Source organism: Tachypleus tridentatus, chromosome 13 (genome assembly GCF_004210375.1).
Source record: "Tachypleus tridentatus isolate NWPU-2018 chromosome 13, ASM421037v1, whole genome shotgun sequence".
Taxonomy (NCBI): Eukaryota; Metazoa; Arthropoda; class Merostomata; order Xiphosura; family Limulidae; genus Tachypleus; species Tachypleus tridentatus.
The window spans coordinates 61,422,220-61,445,549 of NC_134837.1; the positions used below are offsets into that span (position 1 = coordinate 61,422,220).

At 32.2% G+C, this 23,330-nt stretch overlaps 1 protein-coding gene across 9 annotated transcripts in view; it reads right to left on the bottom strand.

Moving 5' to 3' along the window:
* Nucleotides 1-23,330, bottom strand: part of Uba1 (ubiquitin-like activating enzyme 1) — an 81,322-nt gene that overhangs the window by 27,776 nt on the left and 30,216 nt on the right. For all 9 annotated transcript variants that reach the window (XM_076477495.1, XM_076477494.1, XM_076477493.1 and 6 more), the window contains 7 exons: nt 17,365-17,441; nt 12,847-13,015; nt 10,098-10,232; nt 8,870-8,976; nt 3,619-3,709; nt 2,075-2,207; nt 902-999 (listed from right to left, as the gene is read on the bottom strand). In XM_076477495.1, coding sequence (XP_076333610.1) covers nt 902-999; nt 2,075-2,207; nt 3,619-3,709; nt 8,870-8,976; nt 10,098-10,232; nt 12,847-13,015; nt 17,365-17,441 — 810 coding nt within the window. The remainder of the gene's footprint in view (nt 1-901; nt 1,000-2,074; nt 2,208-3,618; nt 3,710-8,869; nt 8,977-10,097; nt 10,233-12,846; nt 13,016-17,364; nt 17,442-23,330) is intronic.

Genomic DNA, 23,330 nt, shown 5'->3' on the forward strand with positions numbered 1-23,330 from the left:
CATCACAAGCATGACAACACTAATACATAACAACAACAACAACGACTTAGTGTGGCAGGATAAGAACTGAAACACAGCCCACAAGTGATTCACATGATTAAACAACATCACAAGTTCATTATACAAATAAGATGTCAAAGACAAAACCTGTTTCAACAGATGTAATACCAGAAACATACTGTGAAATTTCACTTTTCAAATTGGTCATTTGGCCCAAGTTCAAATATATTCATTAAATCACTTTTTTAGAACTAATTACCACAGAAATTACACTCTGATTAACAAGTAGTTCTGCATGTATCAGATGCTGCCACCATAGAAATTTTGAGCTGTATTGATACACATATAATAAATGAAAGACCAAGTATCTATCACCCTACATTCATCACATCTTGGGCCACTTCAGACCCATAGTGACATTATTTTTAATATTCTATACCTGTGAAAATCAATATTGTACTTTTTCACATCTCAAAATTAATGATTTCCCAAAGTATCATGTTACACGATGGTACTAAAGTAAACTTTCAAATTTAGTGAAAAACAATTACAAATCAAAATTCAGATCACACAGTTCATAAGTTTCTTTGATAGTTTATTTACTATGAATGTTTTCAAATAAAATACTTTAAAAATTAAATGTTAAGATTACAGAGTTCGAGTTTCCTTTATCTTAAATAAATCTAAAAAACATTTAAAAAACAGCACAATTTCCTTTTAAAAAAATGTTAACAACAACTAAAAGAACCATGCTAAATATTTGATTTTAACCACCTACCTAGAAAAGGTCTAAATTTTGAATAACAATTGTCCTGATATTCTTTAAACCTACCTAGTGTAATACAAAATTTCAACAAAAGATTGAAAATTCATCTTGGATTGACATATCAAATTTACTTACAAAGTTAATGGATTTGGGCATTTTAACTTGTGTTGCAACACCTCCTCGTACATAATCACTAAGGTTAGATGTATCCCCTATACTAAACGTGTATGGTCCTATAAAAGAAGAAAGTAGTTAAACCACAATTCACATTAATTTTCGTTTATTACAAAAACAGCACACTATTATGCCAATACAAAATCCTGAAGTACACTGTTTTACTTGAAACAGTATATCTGATGCACATTTCCCCCCATATAATAATCATTTAGATAAGTCCAAAAAGGGGGGTTTATGAATTTGGAACGTCTACTTCCAGGTGTACACAAAAAAAATATTTATTATAGAAGTTGTTTTTTGCTGTAAAAGTACCACATACAGTTATGAATCCACTTACAAAGTTACCTACTATCACATTTTCTTTAATGTATATGAAACTGTATGCAGACCCACTTAATGCAAATTTGTCCAAATTCATGTCATTTTCCTTAAAGGTTTATTCTTATCTCAAATGGTAGGAAAACAGTAGATTTTTAAAGTTGTTGTTAAGGGCTGTAAAATTAAGCTATATAAATTTTATTTTACACTCTAACTTCTCAAGCTGACAAAACTGTATACCATCTGACAGCTTTAGTTACCTTCCTTTCTTATCTAGTGATGCTAGAAAGTAAATTTGTCAATACATTTTGAGGCTAACTGGGGCTCTTGTAGACCCCACCATATTCTGCAAATGTAAAAAACTGTTAGTTTGTAAACTAAAATGTTAGCAAACCACTGGATTGTATGATTATTGCCAGATAAAGCATCAGTGATTAAACAATATTTCAAATATACCAATAATTGACACTGAGAAACAGTATATAGAAACTCCAATATGGTTGTGCAGTAAACTTTGACTTTTACAAGTATTTCTTAACTTTGTTACACCTTTACTTCATATTCATGGCTACCTTGAATCAACACAAAATGAATCACCAAGTTAATATTATAGTAAATTGATGAGGCCATCATACCAGTAAATAGCACAAATTATGATTTAAATAGTATATTCAGATTTTCCTACAAATGTTTCTATGAAAATATTTTTAAATAAATAAAAACAAACATTTAAAGCTGGCTATTTTGTCAAGTAACAGAATATTAACAGTTTTAAACAAAATTAACCTAATTAAGACAATTAAAAAGGCTTACCCAAAACCTTAACCTTCTTAGGTTCAGAGTCATTCAATTCCACCATTCCTAGTAGTTCTGAAAACTTGACATAATCTCCATCCTCAAATCCATGCCTGGATTCTTCTAAACATGTAACCAGACCTTCTTTATCCTAGATTATTAATAGATCCTTTTAGCAGGAAATTATAGAAAACCCATTTTTGAAAATTTGTTGACATCATCAAAAGCACACAGACCACAAGTAACAATACTGTAACAACAAGGGAAACTAAATCAAGAATATTTGGGAATAATACAGCTGCCACTTACTTTTTTTTTTACAAGATAGAGGACTCAAGCTGGCATACCAACCCTGTATCAACTGAATTAATGTATCTAAAAGAAGGGTTTTAATAATTTAATTATTTCAGTATTTTCAGATACTTGTAAGGTGCTACCTGTAGATGAAAACATGTTTTGGTATGTTTATTTAAAACTATATACATCAGGAGCAATTACTTTAACAAGTAACTGATAGTTAATTTTAACTACTCTAAAAGTGTTTACTTATTCAAGACTATTTAAGAACAGAAAAAAAGATTGTTACCATTTTATAGCCAATTTTAAAATAATTATTTTTCAATTACTTTTAAGTCTTAATTACAGATAAAAAAATTCAAACATTCACAAATTTAATGGCCTGGTGATCAAATTAGCTGACTGAAAAATTCAGTCACAAGATACAGACATGCTCTATTATGATCTGAATTTCAAGCAACACTATTTGAAAGCTTCATGTGCTAGCTACCTCTAATTTAAAGTAACAGGCTAAATGGAAGGCATGTACCGTACCACCAAGCACCTCCAAATCTTATGAGTATTGACAAATAGTGGAATTGACTCATGTCCTTATGGCTGAAAGGGCACACACGTTCAGGGATGTGATCTGATCCCATAACTCGCAGATTGCAAATTGACTGATCTAATCATCACGCCACACCAATACAGATACAAGATGAAAATAAATTATATTTCTTTCTCTATACAAACGTATTTTTTAATACTGTACAAAATTCCAACTGCTAATCCCTTATTTTTTTTATAAAAATAAAATCAAAATTGTTGAAAATTGAAAAAAAGGTTGTGAAAAACAAACATTCTTTGATAACATAGGGGACAAAAATCGCATTATTTAAATTATGTACTGACTTGTTTCAACATTGCCACTTAGAACACAGTCATTAAAATTGTTTTGGTGATTATACCAGTTCTTTGCTAAAATTCAGATGCCAAAAAAGTTAAACTTTAAATAATTAATGAACTTAAGACCACCCCAAGTAATAATAGTTTATAACATACCTAAAGGTACATCTCCATTACTTAATATGTTATTACATGGACTATTGATAAACAAAACTTCTTTTGCTACACACAAAGTTCATATAAAACAGTAAACCACTGCATTTCAACCAGGTTCAATATTTTACTGGAGGACAGTACACAGTCACTGATGTAACTTTTAGTGCACAGACATGACTTATTAAAGTTAAATAGATCCACACAAATCCACATAAAAAACCTACCTTACTGATAGAGGCAATCATAACAGATATAGGTTGTTCACCTGTCACGTCAACAACAGTAAAATTCTCTCCAAAATCACAAAAAATCTGACTGAAAAAAGACAAAAAGAAAATATGCCATTCTTTAATTATACAGTATGTTGAAAAGTAAAACATCACTTAACAAAACAGTCACTCAACCATTTTATGCTTGTTATAGTTTTCATGATACAACTTTTAAATTAACAAGTGTATGTTCATACAATTGTACAGATTAATAAGCATTACAATGCTCTCATACAGAAAATATCAGATATATTTCAGTCTTAAGGTTTGTTAACCAGTTTTTCTCATGCCTTTTTTCTTTTCACTTGTTGCCTATCTAATACACAGAGTAATTTTCATTTTAAAATTAAATATACTTTTATGCATTAGAAAATTTAAATGCAAAACCCTTATAATGACAAGGTAGTTATATCAAACTTAAGATACAACTTTGTATTTTAACTAACATATGTTCAAATTTAGTAGATTTGACCAATCTTAACCACTATACAAAATTAGGAAAAATATAAATTAGGCTTTTTTCATTCTAGAATGACTTCAAATTAACACAAATATATAAATATTTTGACTAAATGGCTTAAGATCTCGTAGTAGTGCCATATTTTATATATATATTTTTATTATACTGACTTTCGAGTCATTACTGGCTAACAATACACAAGTTACAATGAAGTAGTACACATGCCTTCATGCTACCATATTAAATAAAGCTGACCTTTAATCATTACTAAATGAAATGCCTTGGCTGTATGTTAGCAGACAAGCATTTTGTAGAGAAAGTCACAAATCAATTATTACAAATTATACACACATATATATTACTATTTAGAAATAAGTTTTTAAATGTATTTTTCTTAAAACACAGAATAGTAAATGAAGTAAAGCAAACAGTTATCTCTCCTGGTCACAGCCTACACACTTGCTTGCCGCTCATCAGGCTGCTTAACCTTAAGAAATTTTGCAAGTAAAGAATGTGAAATAAAATACTTTCTTTTATATGTACATCTGAATAACCAAGAAATCATAAATAACTATATCAAGCTAAGTAACTTGCATTTGGGTTTAAAAATATAAATTTCAAGTAGGTTACTGACTCAACTTTCAAGCAAGGTGTGTCTTGAAAGAAATGATGCCATTATATTTGAAAATGGCTGAGTAAGCCACTAAGAGGACATTACAACTCAAGCTTTCAATTGGTTATTCACGTGTCATATACAGAAGATTTTATATAAGGGACCTTTTCCAAAAATGGAAAGAAGTGAACTCAATCACCATTTGATTTAATGAGTAATATTTCAGCCAATTGCAAAGACAGCAAGTTTTTTTTTTAATATACTAGCTTGTCAATATCTGTAATTTGAGTTCCTAATTCATACTAAACTATTAACTTTGAATTTTGACATCAAACATCTAATCTGAATCAGTACCAAATTCAACATGTGGCACACAAAAATTAATGTTTAAGTATTATTTAATATTCACTTTTAAATTAAAAATTATATAATGTATAACAGTAAAACTTGAATTATAATTTACAGCACAATACCAAACTTAAAAACGAATTCATAAAATTACAGTTCAATAAAATTTTGAATGTGTGTCAAACACAATGGAAGGCCTTTGACTCATGACCTGTCTGTAAAGGATTAACTTTCTTGACACAGGCTCACTCAAAACTGAGTGACCATGTGATTATTTCAATATATAGTCAATGTAGTTTTGATATGTATATAATCACAAAATCTATCAAACCTTCAGAAAACATTACAAGTCTTTCAAAAACCAAATAACAGACTTAGTGAAGTATTTCTAACAGTGCCTTCAAAGTCAGGAACCCAGGATTTGGTTTGTATGGCAGACCTTAATAGATAACTAATTTCATAACTATGTGCATATGAATTTCAGCTATTAGATTTTGTAAACCTCAGAAACAACTATACATATAAATATTTATTAATTCCGTAAATATGTGCATAAATGACATATTTGTCCCTCTTTTTGGGCTCAGGAGTTAACCATAAATAAGGATTATCTCCTGGAGAAGATGGAGGAAGATGTTTTTATCAGCCCCTTCGTAGCCAATAACCACATCGAGGTGACCATGGAAATCAGAGGCTACAAAAATATATCTTAACACTATTTTCTTCTAAAACTAGAACAGCAGAAGAAACTTTGAAAAATATCTCCTTACCTGATAGTTAATGTATTTACCAACAACACCATGATGTATAAAAGACAATAACAGATGTAGTAGGGAAGAAGAAAGCTGAAGCTGGCTTTACAATAGTTACTATCAAATTTCAAACCAAACCCAGATACATTACTAAAAATTAACAAAGATAATGATAACACTACAATTACAAAATATTGTTAAGAATATCTTCTGTTCATTGTTATTAAACCATTGTCATCACTACAAAGAAGCTTCTATCACACAGTTCAAAATACCCTAAGCTGTTCATGAACCACAGGCAACTCTCAGAGCCCATTCCTTCAGACTAACTAAAGACTACAAGGTTAGTTGTCGACATTTTACAAGTGGTTGTTGCCATCTTGGAGTTATAAAGTCAAACTACTCTTCAATTAATAAGTTTGCAAGATTAAATGATGTGCCTACAATAAATGTAATTCCAGCACTAAAAATAATTCTCTCCATAGGATGCTGTAAACCATGCACAGACAACATGCTTTGAATGTCCAGTTTGAACACCATTCACATCAAGTATTGGTTTAACCCGGTCACAATAGGTCACGAGTCAAAGGCCATGTCAATGCATTTCTTAACATGCATTCAAAATTTTATTGAACTATTACTTTATGAATTTATGTCATTAAGTGTGGAATCAATTGTAAATTACAATTGAAATGTTAATAAAGTTAATATTTTTGATTTAGAAGTAAATATTAAAAAAACACCTAAATATAGATTTTTGCGAGTCATGTGGTATTCTTGAATGCAGCACTGTTTAAAATTAGATGGCTGTTATGTGAAAATACTAAATCTATAGTTTTGTACAAATCGGGAACTCAAATTACTAATATTGATGAACTAAAATATAAAACAACAACCTTATATATTTTAATTAAGCTGAGATATGACTTTTGTATCAAATTAACCTTTCACCTTTTTTTCATTTTTGGAAGCTGTACCTTGTATACATTTACTTCAATATATGACATGTGAATAACCAATCATCAGCTTAGAATATCCCCCAGTGGTTTTCTCAACCCTTTTAACCTTTAAAAAGGCTACCACATTCTTTTAAACCAAGATTTTAAGAAGGTAGGTTGTGTCTTTAGTCTGCTTGAAATATCATTTTTTCAGACCTAAATACATCTTAGTTACTAAGTTTATTAAATTATAGTGAAATTCTAGGGTATCAGTGTAGTTATGATTTTCTGGTTATTCAACTATATATATAAAAAAATTATTTTATATATATATATTTTTTTTTATATATTCTCCAAGTGCAACATTTTAAAAAGGCTTAGCAACCTATGTCCAGAAGCAACTAAGTTCAAAAGTTGTAGCTGGAAGAGTTAATTGTTTACTTCTTGATTTATTATTTGCTATCTTATAGTAAATATAGCTTATTTCTCAAAAGTAATAATCTGTATACATATACAATATATAACTGAAATATAACTGTATATTACTAAAACACCAGTCTAAAACAGAAAAGACTAAAAGTTAGTCTTATATTACTGGATACGTAATAGGTTAACTGCATCCATGCAAGTTATGTAATGATAGCTCTAGACATGATTGGATGGTCAATATAATAAAGAATAATACGGACACATACACATATATATCGTTATGAAACTTAAATTACCTAGATTATACATTTGTATTTTTGTATTATATACGTCATTCTAGCATAAAAAAAGCATAATTTATATTTATTTCCTAAGTTTTTTTATGACAGTTACAAGGTCTGTCAAATGAGAAATTCCACATAGAGTATACAAAATAAAATATAAAGTCTTACTAAAAACAAACATCTGAGGTGTGTTGAGAAGATTTTAGAGATTATGCAAATAGTATCCAAAAGTTTTGAGACAAAGAATAGTTTCTTTTTTTAATCATAACATGGAATAACTTTGCACTCAGATTAATGAAACAGACTAAATATTTTCACAAAACTTTTTGTAAAAATATCCCACAGCAAACGTGATTCTTTTATATACAAAATGCTTATAATCTTTGTTAAAAGTCTACCAAATTTTGTGAAGATACACATGTATCAAAGTGATAATGCAAATACTTAGCATGTGCAAATGTGTAGAACTTGTGTTGTATCAAGCTTGTTGTGAAAGAGTTAATTAAATAGTGCATCAAATAATAGTGAATGAAAACAAGCAAAAAAAAAGACAAAGTTCCAAAATTATCACAATTTTTCTGAATTTCTAATTATGCAGCAAGAGCTGTTAAAAATCTATCCAAGTTAGCTGTGTTTTTCGCAGGAACGATCCATGTACTAAAAGAAATTGATAATTCTGTTATTAAAAAATAATGCTATATGTCATTTGAAAGATGAAATCCTAGTCTTTCTATTGGTTATGAATAATATAGAATTAACTGTAAAAGGAAACAATTAACAAATCCTGAAATAGAGAATATGGCAAATGGGTGTGGCAAGAAGGGTTTTATTTTGTATTTCATTGTTCTGTTACCAAACAAAATTGAAGGCTATAAAAATTATGCTTTGACTGAGCAATAATGATCTCATGTTGAGTAATTTATGTGAAATTTCATTCCTACTGGTGGCTGAATAAATTAAAGAGGGGATGCTTAGAATAATAATCAGTATAAAAAAATGTAGTTCAAATTTTGAATGTAAGTCACTAAATATCTCATATGCACAGTAAAGGATGTCACTACAGATAGTGTTAAAGTTGATAAAGGACTTTCACTTGTGTTTTTTAGTGTACTTAAAATGTTTTTACAGTATTAATAAGAATGAAAAATATAAAAGCAGTCTTTTTTTTGTGTTATAATTACAGCAAATTCATCCAAAATCTTGCATAATAAATTAAAAGGGTCACACTTTAACAGAAAAGAGAAAAAATAGAAAGTAGACACTGGAAATGATTCAGTTATTTATACAATCAATAACAATGAACAAAAACATTATATAATAACATGCACATAAAATGTTAACTGTTTAGTACTTCTTTATATATTTATAAATTTTAACCCTACCCAAAGAGACCTCTGGTGTCAGCTATGATAAGACCAATATTTTCTGAGTGAGTATAATCTCCAATCCTAAGTTGTTCTTCAAGTGGTGTGTCTGTTAAAACAACAACCTGAAAACATACAAAAGTATCTTACAACACATTCTGTAAGGTTTTACCTGTAAAAATATCTTGAAACTACTAAAGGAAAATGTTCATTTATTTAATAGATTAACTAAACAAATATATTGCAACCAGACTCACCTTTGTATCACAAACACGATTTAAATAACTAAGTTTTGTTTATAAAACAAAAAAGAGGCTATAACCCACATGGACTACAGCTGAAGTAAAACTTATGCCTCATTCAGATCTCCAATGATAAGTTCATTACACTTTGATGTTCTTATTTTTAAGATGGCACATGATATTACATTTTAAAAAATTTTGTCCAATTCCCCTCCAAATTCACTAACAAACAAAACTAATTGAAAAGTTAAGGTTCTTAATTTACTTTTCATCAATTTTAATGAATATTTGTTTTCAATATAAATAACGAAAAGTTCACATGCAGGCAAAACTTGTGAATGTACAAAAACCAGCCACAAGTCTGCCTCATATAACTCTTAAATTTCTATAAAGTTTGCTAATATGTGACAAATCTTTCTTGATCACCACTTCCTATAATACATCATGGTTTCATTACAAACTACGTTAACCATACAACAATCTAAGTCACAATTAAAGATACTCAATGTTAACCATGCTTTGTATTAAATGCTCATGTCTCAGATATGATGATTTTTATGAACTATTATTTTTTGTAATAAACAAATATGCACACAGTAATATGTCAAGGGACAGGAGAGGGTTGACATTATGCTTATTATCAGTTTTTATATTATATATATTATACAAAATCCCTGTTTATACTGTTAAAAGGGTCGAGTAATAAAACATTCTTCAAATCTTTCTTAAAGAACATGTCAATTTTCATACTTAGTTGAACTGTTTAAAATATATATTTAATAGTTGTTTATCAATCCAAATCATATTACTGAATGATTTATAACTGTATATAAAAACTGACACTCTGTTTCAAAAACAATGCACAACACATACATCTTTAAAATGTTCACTCCAAAACTTCAGCATTGAGGGTCTGTGGTCAGATTCCAGTTTCAATTGTAATCAAGAAAAAGTTTTGAAATATTTATTGTAAGACAGCATATTCCAAACAAAAAAACTCATACCCTGAAATTTTTTAGAAAATCCTCAGTGAGTTTTCCAGTGTAGGCATTGACTTTAACATATGTATTTAATTCTTGCAAATGTTGTAGACAAGTTTCTGCTCTATTTCTCCCAACATCAGCTTCTCTCACGTAAAACTATAAACAAACATTGTAAATCATAGACAGTGAATTACAACCAAGTATTTGAAATATCACTTTGAATAAACATTTTCAACTTTGATAAAAAACAAAAAAAACCAAAGTCAATTCTCAATATTAATCACCGAGATTCATCAATCATCATACAAGCATATAATCAGTTTCAATTGTTCTTAAAATAAGTAACTTACAGGAAATGCCAGTTTTCAAAAGTTAAAATAATTTCTTCAGTCAACATCATTCTAAATGCAAATTTATTTCAAATCTTAATTTAAAATTCAAATTAAACCCAATTCAAAAAATCTCAAACAAATAAGGAAAGGGTTTTCAAATGCTACACCTCTTTTTCTTCCAACCATTTAGGGCAGGAACAAAAGTAGGATGGGTAAGAACCATTTCAATTGACGCAATCAAGGTCTGTTTCACACTCACAGGCATCATGGTCCTTGCAACAGCAACGAGAGCACGTCCAGGAACCACAACATGATGTCTTTGAGGGACAGAACCACTAACACTGGAAACATTGGAGGGTTTGGAATGTAAAGCCATACTCTGCAATTAAGATAGCCTGCCTTGATGGTGGCAGGTGAACGTGGTAATGTAAATGTCAGAATGAGGATACCGGTCAGCATCGTAATTCCATCTTTGCAAGTGGAGATATGCCTCACTGCAGAAACTCCTTAAGTGAGGAAGCCAACAGGAATCTCTAACTCGGGGATGTTCTTCAAATCCCTCTCAACAATAACTTTTCGTGATGAATTCAAAGTGACATGAGGTATAACCTCAATAGGTATATCCCCAATTGCCTTTGAATGTGAAAAGAGTTCACTGTGTTGAGATGTGGATGTTTCCACTAATATGTCACCAGATCGAAGGTTCTTTACTGGCTTTGGAGAGCCAGCAAATCCTTCTAGTCCCTTCTAAATGAAAAAGGGAGATATCTGCCCTAAAGCTTTGTATAAAACAAGGTTTGAATAAGAAAATCAGGTAAAATAGGTGTTACAGATGTTAAAGATTGCTGCTCAGAATATTCAAGATGTGGTCATTTACCTATAGACTAGTATTTTTCACTATTTTGTTTAAGTTTGTATTTGGAGGATCCATAATAAAAAAAAGAAAATTTTGGTACCCACTGACCCCACCCACCATTGTCAAACAAGGGCACTGCAGCAATGCCAGGGTTTCGGAGAACTATACCCAAACAACAGCATCAGATACAATGTCCACAACATCTGATGAAAACATCCAACACTGGTACTGACCCAAGCCCAAGTGGACCAGCTACTCAAGGGTATCACCCCAAGGCTGTCTGGCTAAAGGAACTCAAGGCCAAAGTGGTGTGTTAGGGTTGGACCCCTCAACCACCAGTATTTTCACCCCCCCCCTTCATGAGGAGCCATGCACAGCAAACACGTGGATGAATGTTTAGATCCAAGAGGAGGTTAAATGAATGAACAGAAGCTTTCCTGGGAGGCCCCCCTCACCACGTACAGGAATCTACACTGAGGAGTGTCCCAACTGTGAGTGCCACAATAAAAAGTTAATACAACTATTTTATATCAACTTCAGTTCTTTTTCTTTGTCTGAAACTGAATATTAAAAAGATCACTCAGAACTACTAAAACATTCTGGAAAAAAATCTTTCAAGCATGAAACAGTAACATTTAATAAATGCAGATATTTTTAACTTCCTTGCTAATTCTAAATATGCCTATTTAGCCCAACTAAATAGATATTAATTTTATAAATTTTCAGAAATAAGTATACACATGAATGCACACACACACACACACACACACAACAACTTGGCACTTCTTTATGCAGATGTACACTGTCTCATATAAAGGCTTGTTTAGAATATGATGGTCACAGGAGACTGTGAATTGGTTGTGGTTAGAAACTATACTAGTTTGTTTGAATAGCTGGATGGAACACTTCATGCTGGTACAGTTTGTTTCTACCATATTGGGGGCTGGAATGTTAACTCCAAGAGGTCAATTTTCAACTTACTTGCCCCAAAATGATAGTTCCTTAATTTCTTTTCTCTTAATTTTATTTCAGTTAATTTTCTCCTTTACTTAGGAGAGCAGTCACCTTCCTGGAACTATCTGTAGGCAGTGAAAAGTGATACAGATGTTGGACATTGTGGACTAGAGCACCCCCATCTCACTCTCCTAATTTCTATATCTATTGCTACTTTTTTATTTCTTATGTGAGACTGGCAAAGAGATTAAGACTGATAGACGTCATAACCCCCATCGTAACATAGGTCCTACTTCTTCAGTCACCTCCAAAACCTAGGATACATTTTATAATCCCACATTATAACATGTACCCTGGGATCTTTTCAATTAATGCAGCATTTATTTTTGTTTAAGCTTGTTTTTTAAGTTAACAAACTAATATAATCAGTCAGAGGTTTGAATTTGCTGTTGCTAATGCAGTTCTTTCTTGCAACTTTGCTTCCTTAACTTCATTAAAATGTATTTTCACAAAAACATATACAACACAAAAGTAATATTGGTAATTACTAAATTGTTTAGCCTACTTTACACTGAAAATAATTTTTTTTCTTTTGAACTTATAGTTAAAATATCACATTTTACTCTACCTGAGAAGAGAGATCATTTAATTCACACAGACTCTCATCATGAATTGTGACTGACTTTACTCCTCCCAAGATGATGTTTTTTGCTATTTCCACCCCTAGACCACCCATGCCCGATATGAGGACATCTGAGGAAGCCATGCGCCGCATGGCATCATGCCCCAGAACATAGCTAAAAAAGAAATAAATTGGTTACAATTTCATATATAAAACAAAAAATCAAACTGCAGTTAGTTTAAAATGACTGGGAAAATAACTTAATACTAAACAAACAACAAACTATTTTTATACTTTGGTATATCAGAATTTAGTGAACAATTTAATATTGCTACAAATTTACTTCAGAATTACTAGTCACGATGCAATAACACCAATTTGTGATGTACTTATGCACTGCAAAGCAATTCAAAGGCAAAAACATGTTAGAAAACAACCTTAATGCACAACTTTTATAAATTATGACTAAATAATGCACAAATATTAAAATTATAACAAAAACCTTAACTTAAAAAAATCACAAAATTGTGGAATGTGACAAAAAAACTTGAGCTTCTTAATAAATTCTAGAATAATTCTGAAATAGTTTACCAAAACCACACACAATTCAGTAATCTACTACCAGTCTTCAATAATCAAGAAACTTTTAAAACTATGCAAACCTTTTAATGTGAATGTAACTACTGTTTCACAAAAGTCTTATTTCAAATTTATTGTAGAAATGTTAAAATAAAAGTTATTTGGATGAATCATGCTATAACAGCTGAATGCAAAACAAGCAAATGATGCAAATCACATGTATTGTTTGGAAGACCAAATCTGGCTTTTAGTTCAAAGAAATTTGTCGACTTGAACCAAGATAGCTAGAGAACTGAATTTCTATACAGCAAGTTTAGCCACACACTTAAGATTAACATACAAGAACAAACATTTGAAACTCAAATGAGACTTCTTTATACAGATGTTTTATGGGAAAGCGTGGCAACGATCCCTAGATAGGGATGGGTTCAATATGAAATAGTGGATGATACATTGTACATGAAAATGTGTATAACAGTACTTTGACAAAATCCAGTCAAAGGAATAGAATCTGTGTTATTCTTGTGTTTTGAATAAGGGCCATCTGCAATACCCATCCTTATTTTAGCAGTGGAAGACTAGATTGAAAGGCAGTTAGTCATTATCACTCAATGATAATGACTCTTAGGTCACTCTTTTACCACATAGTGGGATTGACTCTTATATTACAATGCCTCCATGGCTGAAAGGGAGAGCACGTTTTGAGAGATAAGGATTTGAATCTGCTGCTCTCAGATTACAAGTGCCCTAAACACCTGGCCATGCCACACAAAGGGATAGAGATGTTAAGCCTTTCAATAATTAAGTACAAAACTACCTCTAAAGTTTGGCTATCCTTCCTTTATGTGTAAAAAAAAAACAACATAAAACACTGGTATTTTTCTCTCTATCAGTTGTCTCATGAACCACAGTTTGCCTACAACCACCCTGCACACCAAACACTTCACTATTCCCAAAAATCTGCCTCTTTTATAACTAGAGTAACAAGTAAACCAAGACAGGTCAGTTACAGTTTAAAGTACTAATCACAGTCTGATCAATAAGCCATTATATGTGCATTATACAGTAAATAATCTACCATATACTCCTTACTAGCACAGATTGCCCTCGAGTGGCTTTGTGCAAAATTCCAAAACAAACATACTCCTTACTGCACCATACAGTATCTTGGTCATGACTAATCTTCCTTCAAGCAACATCAATATATTATAAGCTCCCTAGAGAATAGAACTAAATAAGTTGGTGAAATGGTGTCTCCCATCTAGGAATTACAAAATATGGTAGCCAAGAATTCAACTCATAAAATATGCAAAAATTAGTAACAAAATTTATTTTAAAATTTTTGTATGGAAATAGATCAGAAACTAAAAAGCATTTGGAATTAGAGGAAAATATACATTACCATACTTACATTTCACCACCTAATGTACACCTAATACAAGTCCACCCTACGAGTTCAATGTACAAGGGGTCTCTGCTGTGAACTCATAGGGTGGATGCACATACATTAGGTGGTGGAATCTAAATATGGGTAATGCAGATTTTCCTCTATTCCCAAATGCTCTTTAGTTTCTTTTTCCACCCCTTCATCCAAATAATTTTAGAATAAAATTTCAGGTTACTAGTTTTGCTTATCAACCAATTGTTCTTTGATTAAGATATATATAATGATGACTTTTACATTATTTCATATAAAAAAATGTTATTTAAATGTTTAAATAATGATCTTTATAGTTCAAATTGCTCTTTTCCATTCTGCATGGTTACACAGTTCTAAAATTATACTGCCTGATATACCAGAGGTGCATCAGAAATTTACAAAACAAAGAAAAAGGGGAAATCTTCAACAGCTGCAGCACTTGAAATTCTTTTAGGCAGAATTACAATAAACTAATGCATGAAACCATAAGCACAGTTTTTTATTGTATATCTTTCATGAAAAAATACTAAATATTTGGTTAAACAATCAACTTTTAAAAAATAATGTATCATACTGTCATTGTAAAAATAAATTACAGTTACCAGAACAGTGAAGTTAACACAATAATACTATATTATCTGAACAGACATTCTAATTTTATTCTAAATTATTCCTAATGGTTTTACACTTTGTAAGGTAGTTATAATCAAATTTATTTTACAAACTGAGTTTATTCTAAATTTTATGTTGTTTCACCTTAAAGTTGGGCTACTTAAATAACATTCAAAATACTAGAAATTTCTTTGACTTGATTTTAGTGTTTCATTTTCATGGTTGGTTACTGAATGTTTCAGTATAATAGTAGATACAAATATAGCACTTATGATTCCAAGGTTGTTACAAACAAGCTTATAAACATTAATACTAGCTTCTCATCATCTACACAGATCATAATAAAAAATAAAAGATGCATACTCAGTAAAGCATAAGGCTAATTAAACAATGTTCAAATCGCACATTGAATAAATACTGTCTCAAAACAGTACACAGTATTACTAGAGCAGGTGACTGTTAGGTTAATGAATGTTTATGAAATGCTTAATGTAGAGCTTTAGTAACCATAATAGTGTTGAGTTTGTTATTTAACATCAAACTAAAACTTTCTTTGATGTATTTATCAATTTATTCCAACAAAAGACTTTTAAGACAGAATGAAAATCTAAAACAAATAACTTGCATTCCAATTTAAAAAATGGCTAGCACAAGAAGTTAAAGTTACAATTCAGCTGGAATACCTTTTCTTGTAGTAATAGTTCAAAAGCCATTAGAATCCCCATAAAAAATGTGGAGAGTTTAAAGTATGGTGAAATGTGTCTGTTTACTTTTCCTGCTTAAAATTTCTTGGATGTATAATTTTATGTTGAACACACAAAATTTAGTACTTTATGTCTAACTGGGCATATTAAAATTTTGAAAATGTTCTTCACTCTACCTTTCCCAAAAATGGGGAAGGGGGGGCAAATGCCTCCTGGGGATGTCACCTGTTCTAACCTTTCACACCAATTTACAGTAGTGTGTTGCCTGTCAATCAGTTGATACTAAAATGTCTCATACAGGATGCTTAATATGTGCTGCAGCTTGTACTGTTATGAAGTCAATAAAATATATGCATGCTTATGTATGTTTAGTTTGTTTACAGTTAAGCTCAGACTAACATTAGTAGCAACAAAAACATGCAAGTTTCTTAAAGCCAATCAAAAGGCCTTGATATGAATCTTAGTAACATAGTCAAGGCTTGAAACTGAGATCTAAGTTATATATAACACTTCATATTCAGTAACATTGCTGTTAGACTCAGCCCTATAAGCAAATTATAAAACAACCTTATGTGACTTCACATTTACATTTTTATGCATGACAATGTAGATCCATACCTAGATCTCTACTTACGATACCATACTTAGGTTTGGTTTCAGTCATGTTATAGTAGTTGTCAAAGGTATGAACACCCAAAAACAAGTTTGTTTGGTTTGTTTAGAATTTTGTGAAAAGCTACACGTGGGCTATCTGCACTAGCCATCCCTACTTCAGCAGTGTAATACTAGAGAGAAAGCAGCTATCATCACCACCCAACACCAACTCTTGGGCTATTCTTTTACCAACAAATAGTGGGATTGACCCTTACATTATAATGCCTCCACAGCTGAAAGGGCAAGCATGTTTGGTGTGACAGGGATTCAAACTTGCGACCCTTGAACTATGAGTCAAGTGCTTTAACCACCACCTGGCCATGCCGGGCCCCAATGACAGGAAGCTGAATGTATTAATAGTGTTAGGTGTTTGCTATGATAAAATGAGTAAAATTAAAATAAAATTAAAAAAACTTAATTTTTTCATCTTATGTAAACAAAACCTGGCTTAAATTTATTAACTACAAATATTTTGACATATGCAATAGTATTTATTTGTTTTATAATTTACCTAATATTGTTGGAAAATAATCTTAATAAACTAAGAAAACTTACAGTTGCCGGGAGTAGAGAGATTCATCTATATCATTTCCGTCATGCTGTGCTGAAGAACCATTATGGGCCATGTCACCCTGAAAGTCATAAAGTTAATCCTTCATTACCATAATTGCAGACAGACAACAGCCTGAATTATTCTACCTTCCAGCATACAAGGTGTGTGGAAAAATAAATATAATGGTTAATAATTAACTATCACAATATAGTAAAAATATGCTCAAGTTAATTAAAAACAAACAATATAATGCAAAAAACAAGATCTTAATAAGAGATACAGCTAAACTTAAATATTAAAAATGAAACTAATTATTCACTTACAACTTCTTACATATACTATTTTCTAAACATACAGACAAGTGTACGTTCATTTATTATCTGTTTCATAAAGACAAAAACCGATGTTAACCTTCTGGATATGGGTAGATCAGTGTGCATGTCCCAACTGGTTAGTTGATTGGTTGATTTAGTGTTTTATGGCACAAAGCAGCTATTTGCACCAAACATATGGTAAAAAGTTAAAATTAAAGTAAATTTAGTAAAATCCATAAAAGGAAATTAAGGTAAAACAAAAAGTTTAAAAAAATACAATAAATAGCATAAAACCAATGTTTACATCTTGTCTACAATGTTAAAAGAAAAACTACACTAATAGAAGTTGTAATGGACTTTCTGTAGCATAATTGTAATTATCATAACTCATCAGAAAGACTAACAAGTAAGTACAAAATTCACCATCAGTCACCTGAAGTTGGCCTTTCCAGTCCGGGTTGAGTTATTTAACGTTATGGCCATTTTATAATTTCAAATCAAACTAGATGGTCTTTGATTCTTAAAAGAGAATCCCATTAAAAAAGGTCTAATGTATAAATTAAAAACTTAAATGCCATTAAAATCATTAATGGCCTTTAAAAAACTAAAATCATTACCAAGGTAGACAGTGTCACCATCACCAATAACACGTTTAACGTTATGGACAAACCTTTGGACAGAACATGTTTAAAATGGTGATGTTATTGAGACTCATAACGACAGCAAGAAAGTAAAATGTGGCTTATTGTGACCTGAGTGTTACACAGAATACACCATGATGCATCAGTTCCAGATAAAAAAAAATGATAAGTTAAAAAACTAACCAATGAGTAGTCTAGTTAGAACAATTTCCTCTTTCCGATTTGTACAGAAGCAAGACAGCCATAGTCCAACATAGCGTTTTATTTGGAAAAAGCTTGTTTTCACATTGCTCACTCCAAGTCAATTGCCAGCTGGCACGGAGTCGAGCCTTGAATACAGGACCATAATCCATGTATGGAACAAGCACAGTGATGATAGTGCCAGAGCAGATAGATTTAGCCGCAGTGTCGGCGAGCTCGTTCCCACGAACACCAACATGGCTCAGTATCCAAAAAAAACTGGATATCAATAAATGTTAAAGAAAAATGGGCAAGTCAGTTTTGAATATTGGCAAGAACAGAGTATGAACTACTGTGAACCGATTCCAGGGCCAATAGAGAACTAAGCAAGTCAGTATAAATAGTGCAGTTTGAGTACTGCTTAAATTCTATGTGATCCAGGGCAACAAAAATGGCATACAATTCAGCAGTGAACACAGAAGCTATAGAGGGGATTCTGAACCACAACAAACTGTGGCAGAGCCCACATAGTCACCTAATTTCAAACCACGTGTATAAACAAGAATGAAGGATGGTTCAAAAGATGTTCAGCAAATACCAGTCAGTATTTCCAATTGGGAGTATCTGTTTTTCTCTGATGACTTAAAGACAGATCACATTTGGGGACTGTAAGTAACATGTGCAGGGGCCTGCACAGGAAAGCAATGTAGTTTGAGAATGTGGGATATCTACTGAAAGTATTCCACGCCAATTTTTGAGCCTTCCGTGCCATGTGGCAGACAGGATTTCACCATGAATGAGAATATAGTTGAAAACTTGAGGTTTTAGGAATACATTGAGCAGCTACTTTTATAAAACAGTCAGTTACTGCCACCACACAGTTGTCTACTAATGGCTGACAGTGGCAGGATCAAGTTATGTGGGAACAGTGAAAGAGGGCCAGTTTGCGTGATCCAGCTTCCACCAGGGCATGCAGGACAGGTGGCATCGACCAAGGCCAGTCTCTCAAAATTATAGGCAAATGATCACTGCCTCCTGGATTATTGTCAACCTTCCATGAAAAATAGGAGAATAATGAAGAAGAGCAAATTGAGTGATCAATAGCAGTAACTGATGAGATGCATGAAAATAAGGAGAACCAGTATTGAAAAGAGAAAGGTTGTGATCAGAGAGCATACGCACTACAGAGCAACCCCTCCTATCAGTATCAGCACTTCCCTAGAAGGATGAAAAAGGGAGATGGCAACTGTTCAATGAGAGCATCAAGGTCTGATTGATCATATATATCTCCATGTGACAGATAGAGAGAACAAACAGGGTGTGTTGAGTGGCAAAGACAGGGTAAGCACATGCTGATCAACCAACAGTGCCACCCCTCCATGACACAGCCTGTCATTTCTGGACAAAGAAAACCACAGAAAAGTGACTGTATCGGCAGGTTTCAGAAATGTTTCCTGTAAGGAAAGGCATACAGGATGGTAGGAAGCAATCAGTGTTTTGATGTCAGCCAGATCAAAATGTAAACCTTGACAGTTCCATTGTTTCAAGGTGGCCATTTTTATTTACATTGGTAAATTGGGTGCAGAACGACCACATCTTTTTTCCTTACTGTTCTTATTCAAGGGAAGTCTATCGACCTAAGTGGATCCTGCCCTAGGTCGATTGGGCAGGACTCTGCTGTTAGAAGGGGATTCCAATGACTGAGGACGTGAACAAATGATTGTTTTGAATCTTGGGGTGAGAGAAGATGTATCCAAGGAAATGCCTGTACCCAGAACCAAAGGAAGTGGATCTTTGGATTTGTTGGAACGTATGTAAGGAACAGAGATGGATTGAAGTTGATTCATCAATTTTTTTTACCATGGAGGTTAAAAGGTTTTTCAACTGTTTTAAAAACAATTTTTTTTTGAGGAACAGAGAAATTTGTCTGCATTCCCACTGTAGTTGTGGAACGAAGTGTAGCAGCATACGTCTGAGACGAAGTGATGGACAGCAACTTTCAAGCCTCAGGATAAATAATGTTATGAATCATTTTCAAATGCTACACCTCTTTTTCTTCCAACCATTTAGGACAAGAACGAAAGTAGGACAGGTGAGAGTCATTTTAATTGACGCAATGAGGGCCTATTTTACACTCACAGGCATCATGGTCCTTGCCCAATTGCCTTTGAATACAAGAGGAGTTCACTGTGTTGAGATATGGATGTTTCCACTAATATGTCACCAGATCGAAGCTTCTTTACTGACTTTGGAGCCAGCAAATCCCTCTAGTCCCTTCTGAATGAAAAAGGGAGATATCTGCCCTAAAGGTTTGTCTGAAAGAAGGTAGAATAAGAAAATTAGGTGAAACAGGTGTTACAGATGTTGAAGATTGCTGCTCAGAATCTTCAAGATGTGGTCATTTACCTATGGCCCAGATTTTTAAAATTTTGTGTAAGTTTTTATTTGGAGGATCCATAATAAAAAAAGGGAAATTTCGGTACCCACTGACCCCACCCACCATGGAGCCCTACAAGGGGATACACTACATTGTCAAACAAGGACACTGCAGCAATGCCAGGGTTTCGTGAGAACTATACCCAAACAACAGCATCAGATACAATGTCCACAGAATCTGTTGAGAACATCCAACACTGGTACTTGGTTGACCCAAGGGTACCACCCCAAGGCTGCCTGTCTACAGGAACTCAAGACCAATGTGGTGTGTTAGGGTTGGACCCCTCAACCACCAGGATTCTCTCCTCCCCTTAACAAGGTGCCACGCACAGCAAACATGTGGGTGAATGTTTAGATCCAAGAGGTTAATTGAAAGAACAGAAGCTTTCCTGGGAGGTCCCCTCACCATGTACAGGAATCCACACCTAGGGGTGTCCCAACTGTGAGTGCTACAATAAAAATTTAATAAAACTATTTTATATCAACTTGTGTCAATAAACAATGTAGTTTTGACAGTATACAAATTTTAACATGTTCCCTCAATTTCAAAATTAAGTATTCAAATGAATTCTTAATATTAACTTCTCTCATCTTGTGACAATTCTTTGCTCCACAATGCCCATTTCGGATACTTTCCACTTACTTTTGCTTCTGAATTTTAACACAAATTATCATCGTATGGTATAGGTACTGCTTAGTCATATTCTAATTTTATAACTTCAGTGTTATTGCTTCACTTAGCTATAAACAAGAAAGTCAAAACAATATAGCACATCCTCCTACCAAATACTGACTTTTACAAAAATACATTAATTTCTCTTACATTCACTGTAAGTGTCATTAACTGACAAAAATAGGTTTTAATTCTTTAAGACTAGTTCATTCCAACAGATTTTGAGCTAGTTTCATTTTTCACTATCAAGATCACCTTGAATTATTTGAAACTTTGTGGCTTAATCAAAAAGCTAGTTAAATTATAATAATAAGTTACAGGATAGTGTATTATTTGAAAGCATTATTTTATGGTCTGAAAGGAATATCTAAAATCTTACCACAAATCAGGGTTAACTTCTGTCAAAACTTTAAATATAAAAACAAGACCCACATGTTTGTATGAAATATCTTAATACATTTTTTCATTTTAATTTTTTTCACTTGTTATAAAACTGTATTCCAAATATGCATAAATTAGCACTTACATTACAAACTTCATGGCTACAAAAATTTTCCCACTACAATTTATGGCAGAGGTTCATTATCTCAACTTTTTAGAAGAAAACATACAAGTTGTGAGAATACAAGATTTCACACATTTCTTGAATTTATTTTTTTAATCCTTTACCATAAATTTTAAGTAATTAGTGTAAACACTAACTAGACATTAAATATAACTACTGAAGCAATTAAGTAAAAGAAAAGAAACAAATTGAAATCAATCAACTGTTTACAATACCATGCAACATTTTATTACCCTATCTTACTATGACTTCTTAAGGAACATACACAATAGCAAGAAACCAATAAAAAAATTTTTTAAACAGACTAGGTTCAATGAAAAGTTCAGTAAATATTTTTTTAAGAAACCAGTAAAGAAATTAGATATTTGGTTGACACCCAAAAATAACACCACTCTCAATTCTTGTAAGTGACAGGAAAAGCTCTACATCCATTTTTAATCTACACACACACACCTTTCCGAGAAATAATTAAGTACAGAGAACACTCCACTTTCCATTTCTTATACATAAACTATAATTACTTGTAAAACCCTTTAAACAACTCTGAAAATTAGTTTCTATAATTATTTAACCTTTTCACTGTTCCACACACCATGTCTTGTTTTGTTACAAGACATGTAACAAATTTTAAAACTACTATTTAAAATGGCAACTGAGACTTTGTAATGTCAGTAGCCCACTGACATTAACCCCAGTGCCTATAAAAAGTGAGGAAAAAATTTACACAAGTCACATAACATCTTGGCTTTGAAATGGCATGATAAGAATGAGGTAATATTTATGAAAAATGTACACAAGTGAAAAATGCTAAGCAGTGGTCAAAAATACTCTGGAAATCATGTTAAAATAAAAAAACCTGATACAGCATTTGGCTGTGTTCAATATACACATTTTGTTGATGAATCTGATATCCAGCTTCGGTCAGTAAAATGTTTATACAAGTTAGTCACATGGTACAAAAAATATTTTCATCCTGACTAACATTACTCTAACAATAAAATTACTTCAAATGACTTCACCCATGCTAGCATCTTTCAGCTTCTTGAAATATATGGTACTTTGACAACCAGGCCCTGAGTCAAAGCTAGTAGCAACACTCCAGACAGACTAAAAGATAAGGTGTATATTTCAAAGCATTTTCTGGAGCATTTGCCACAAA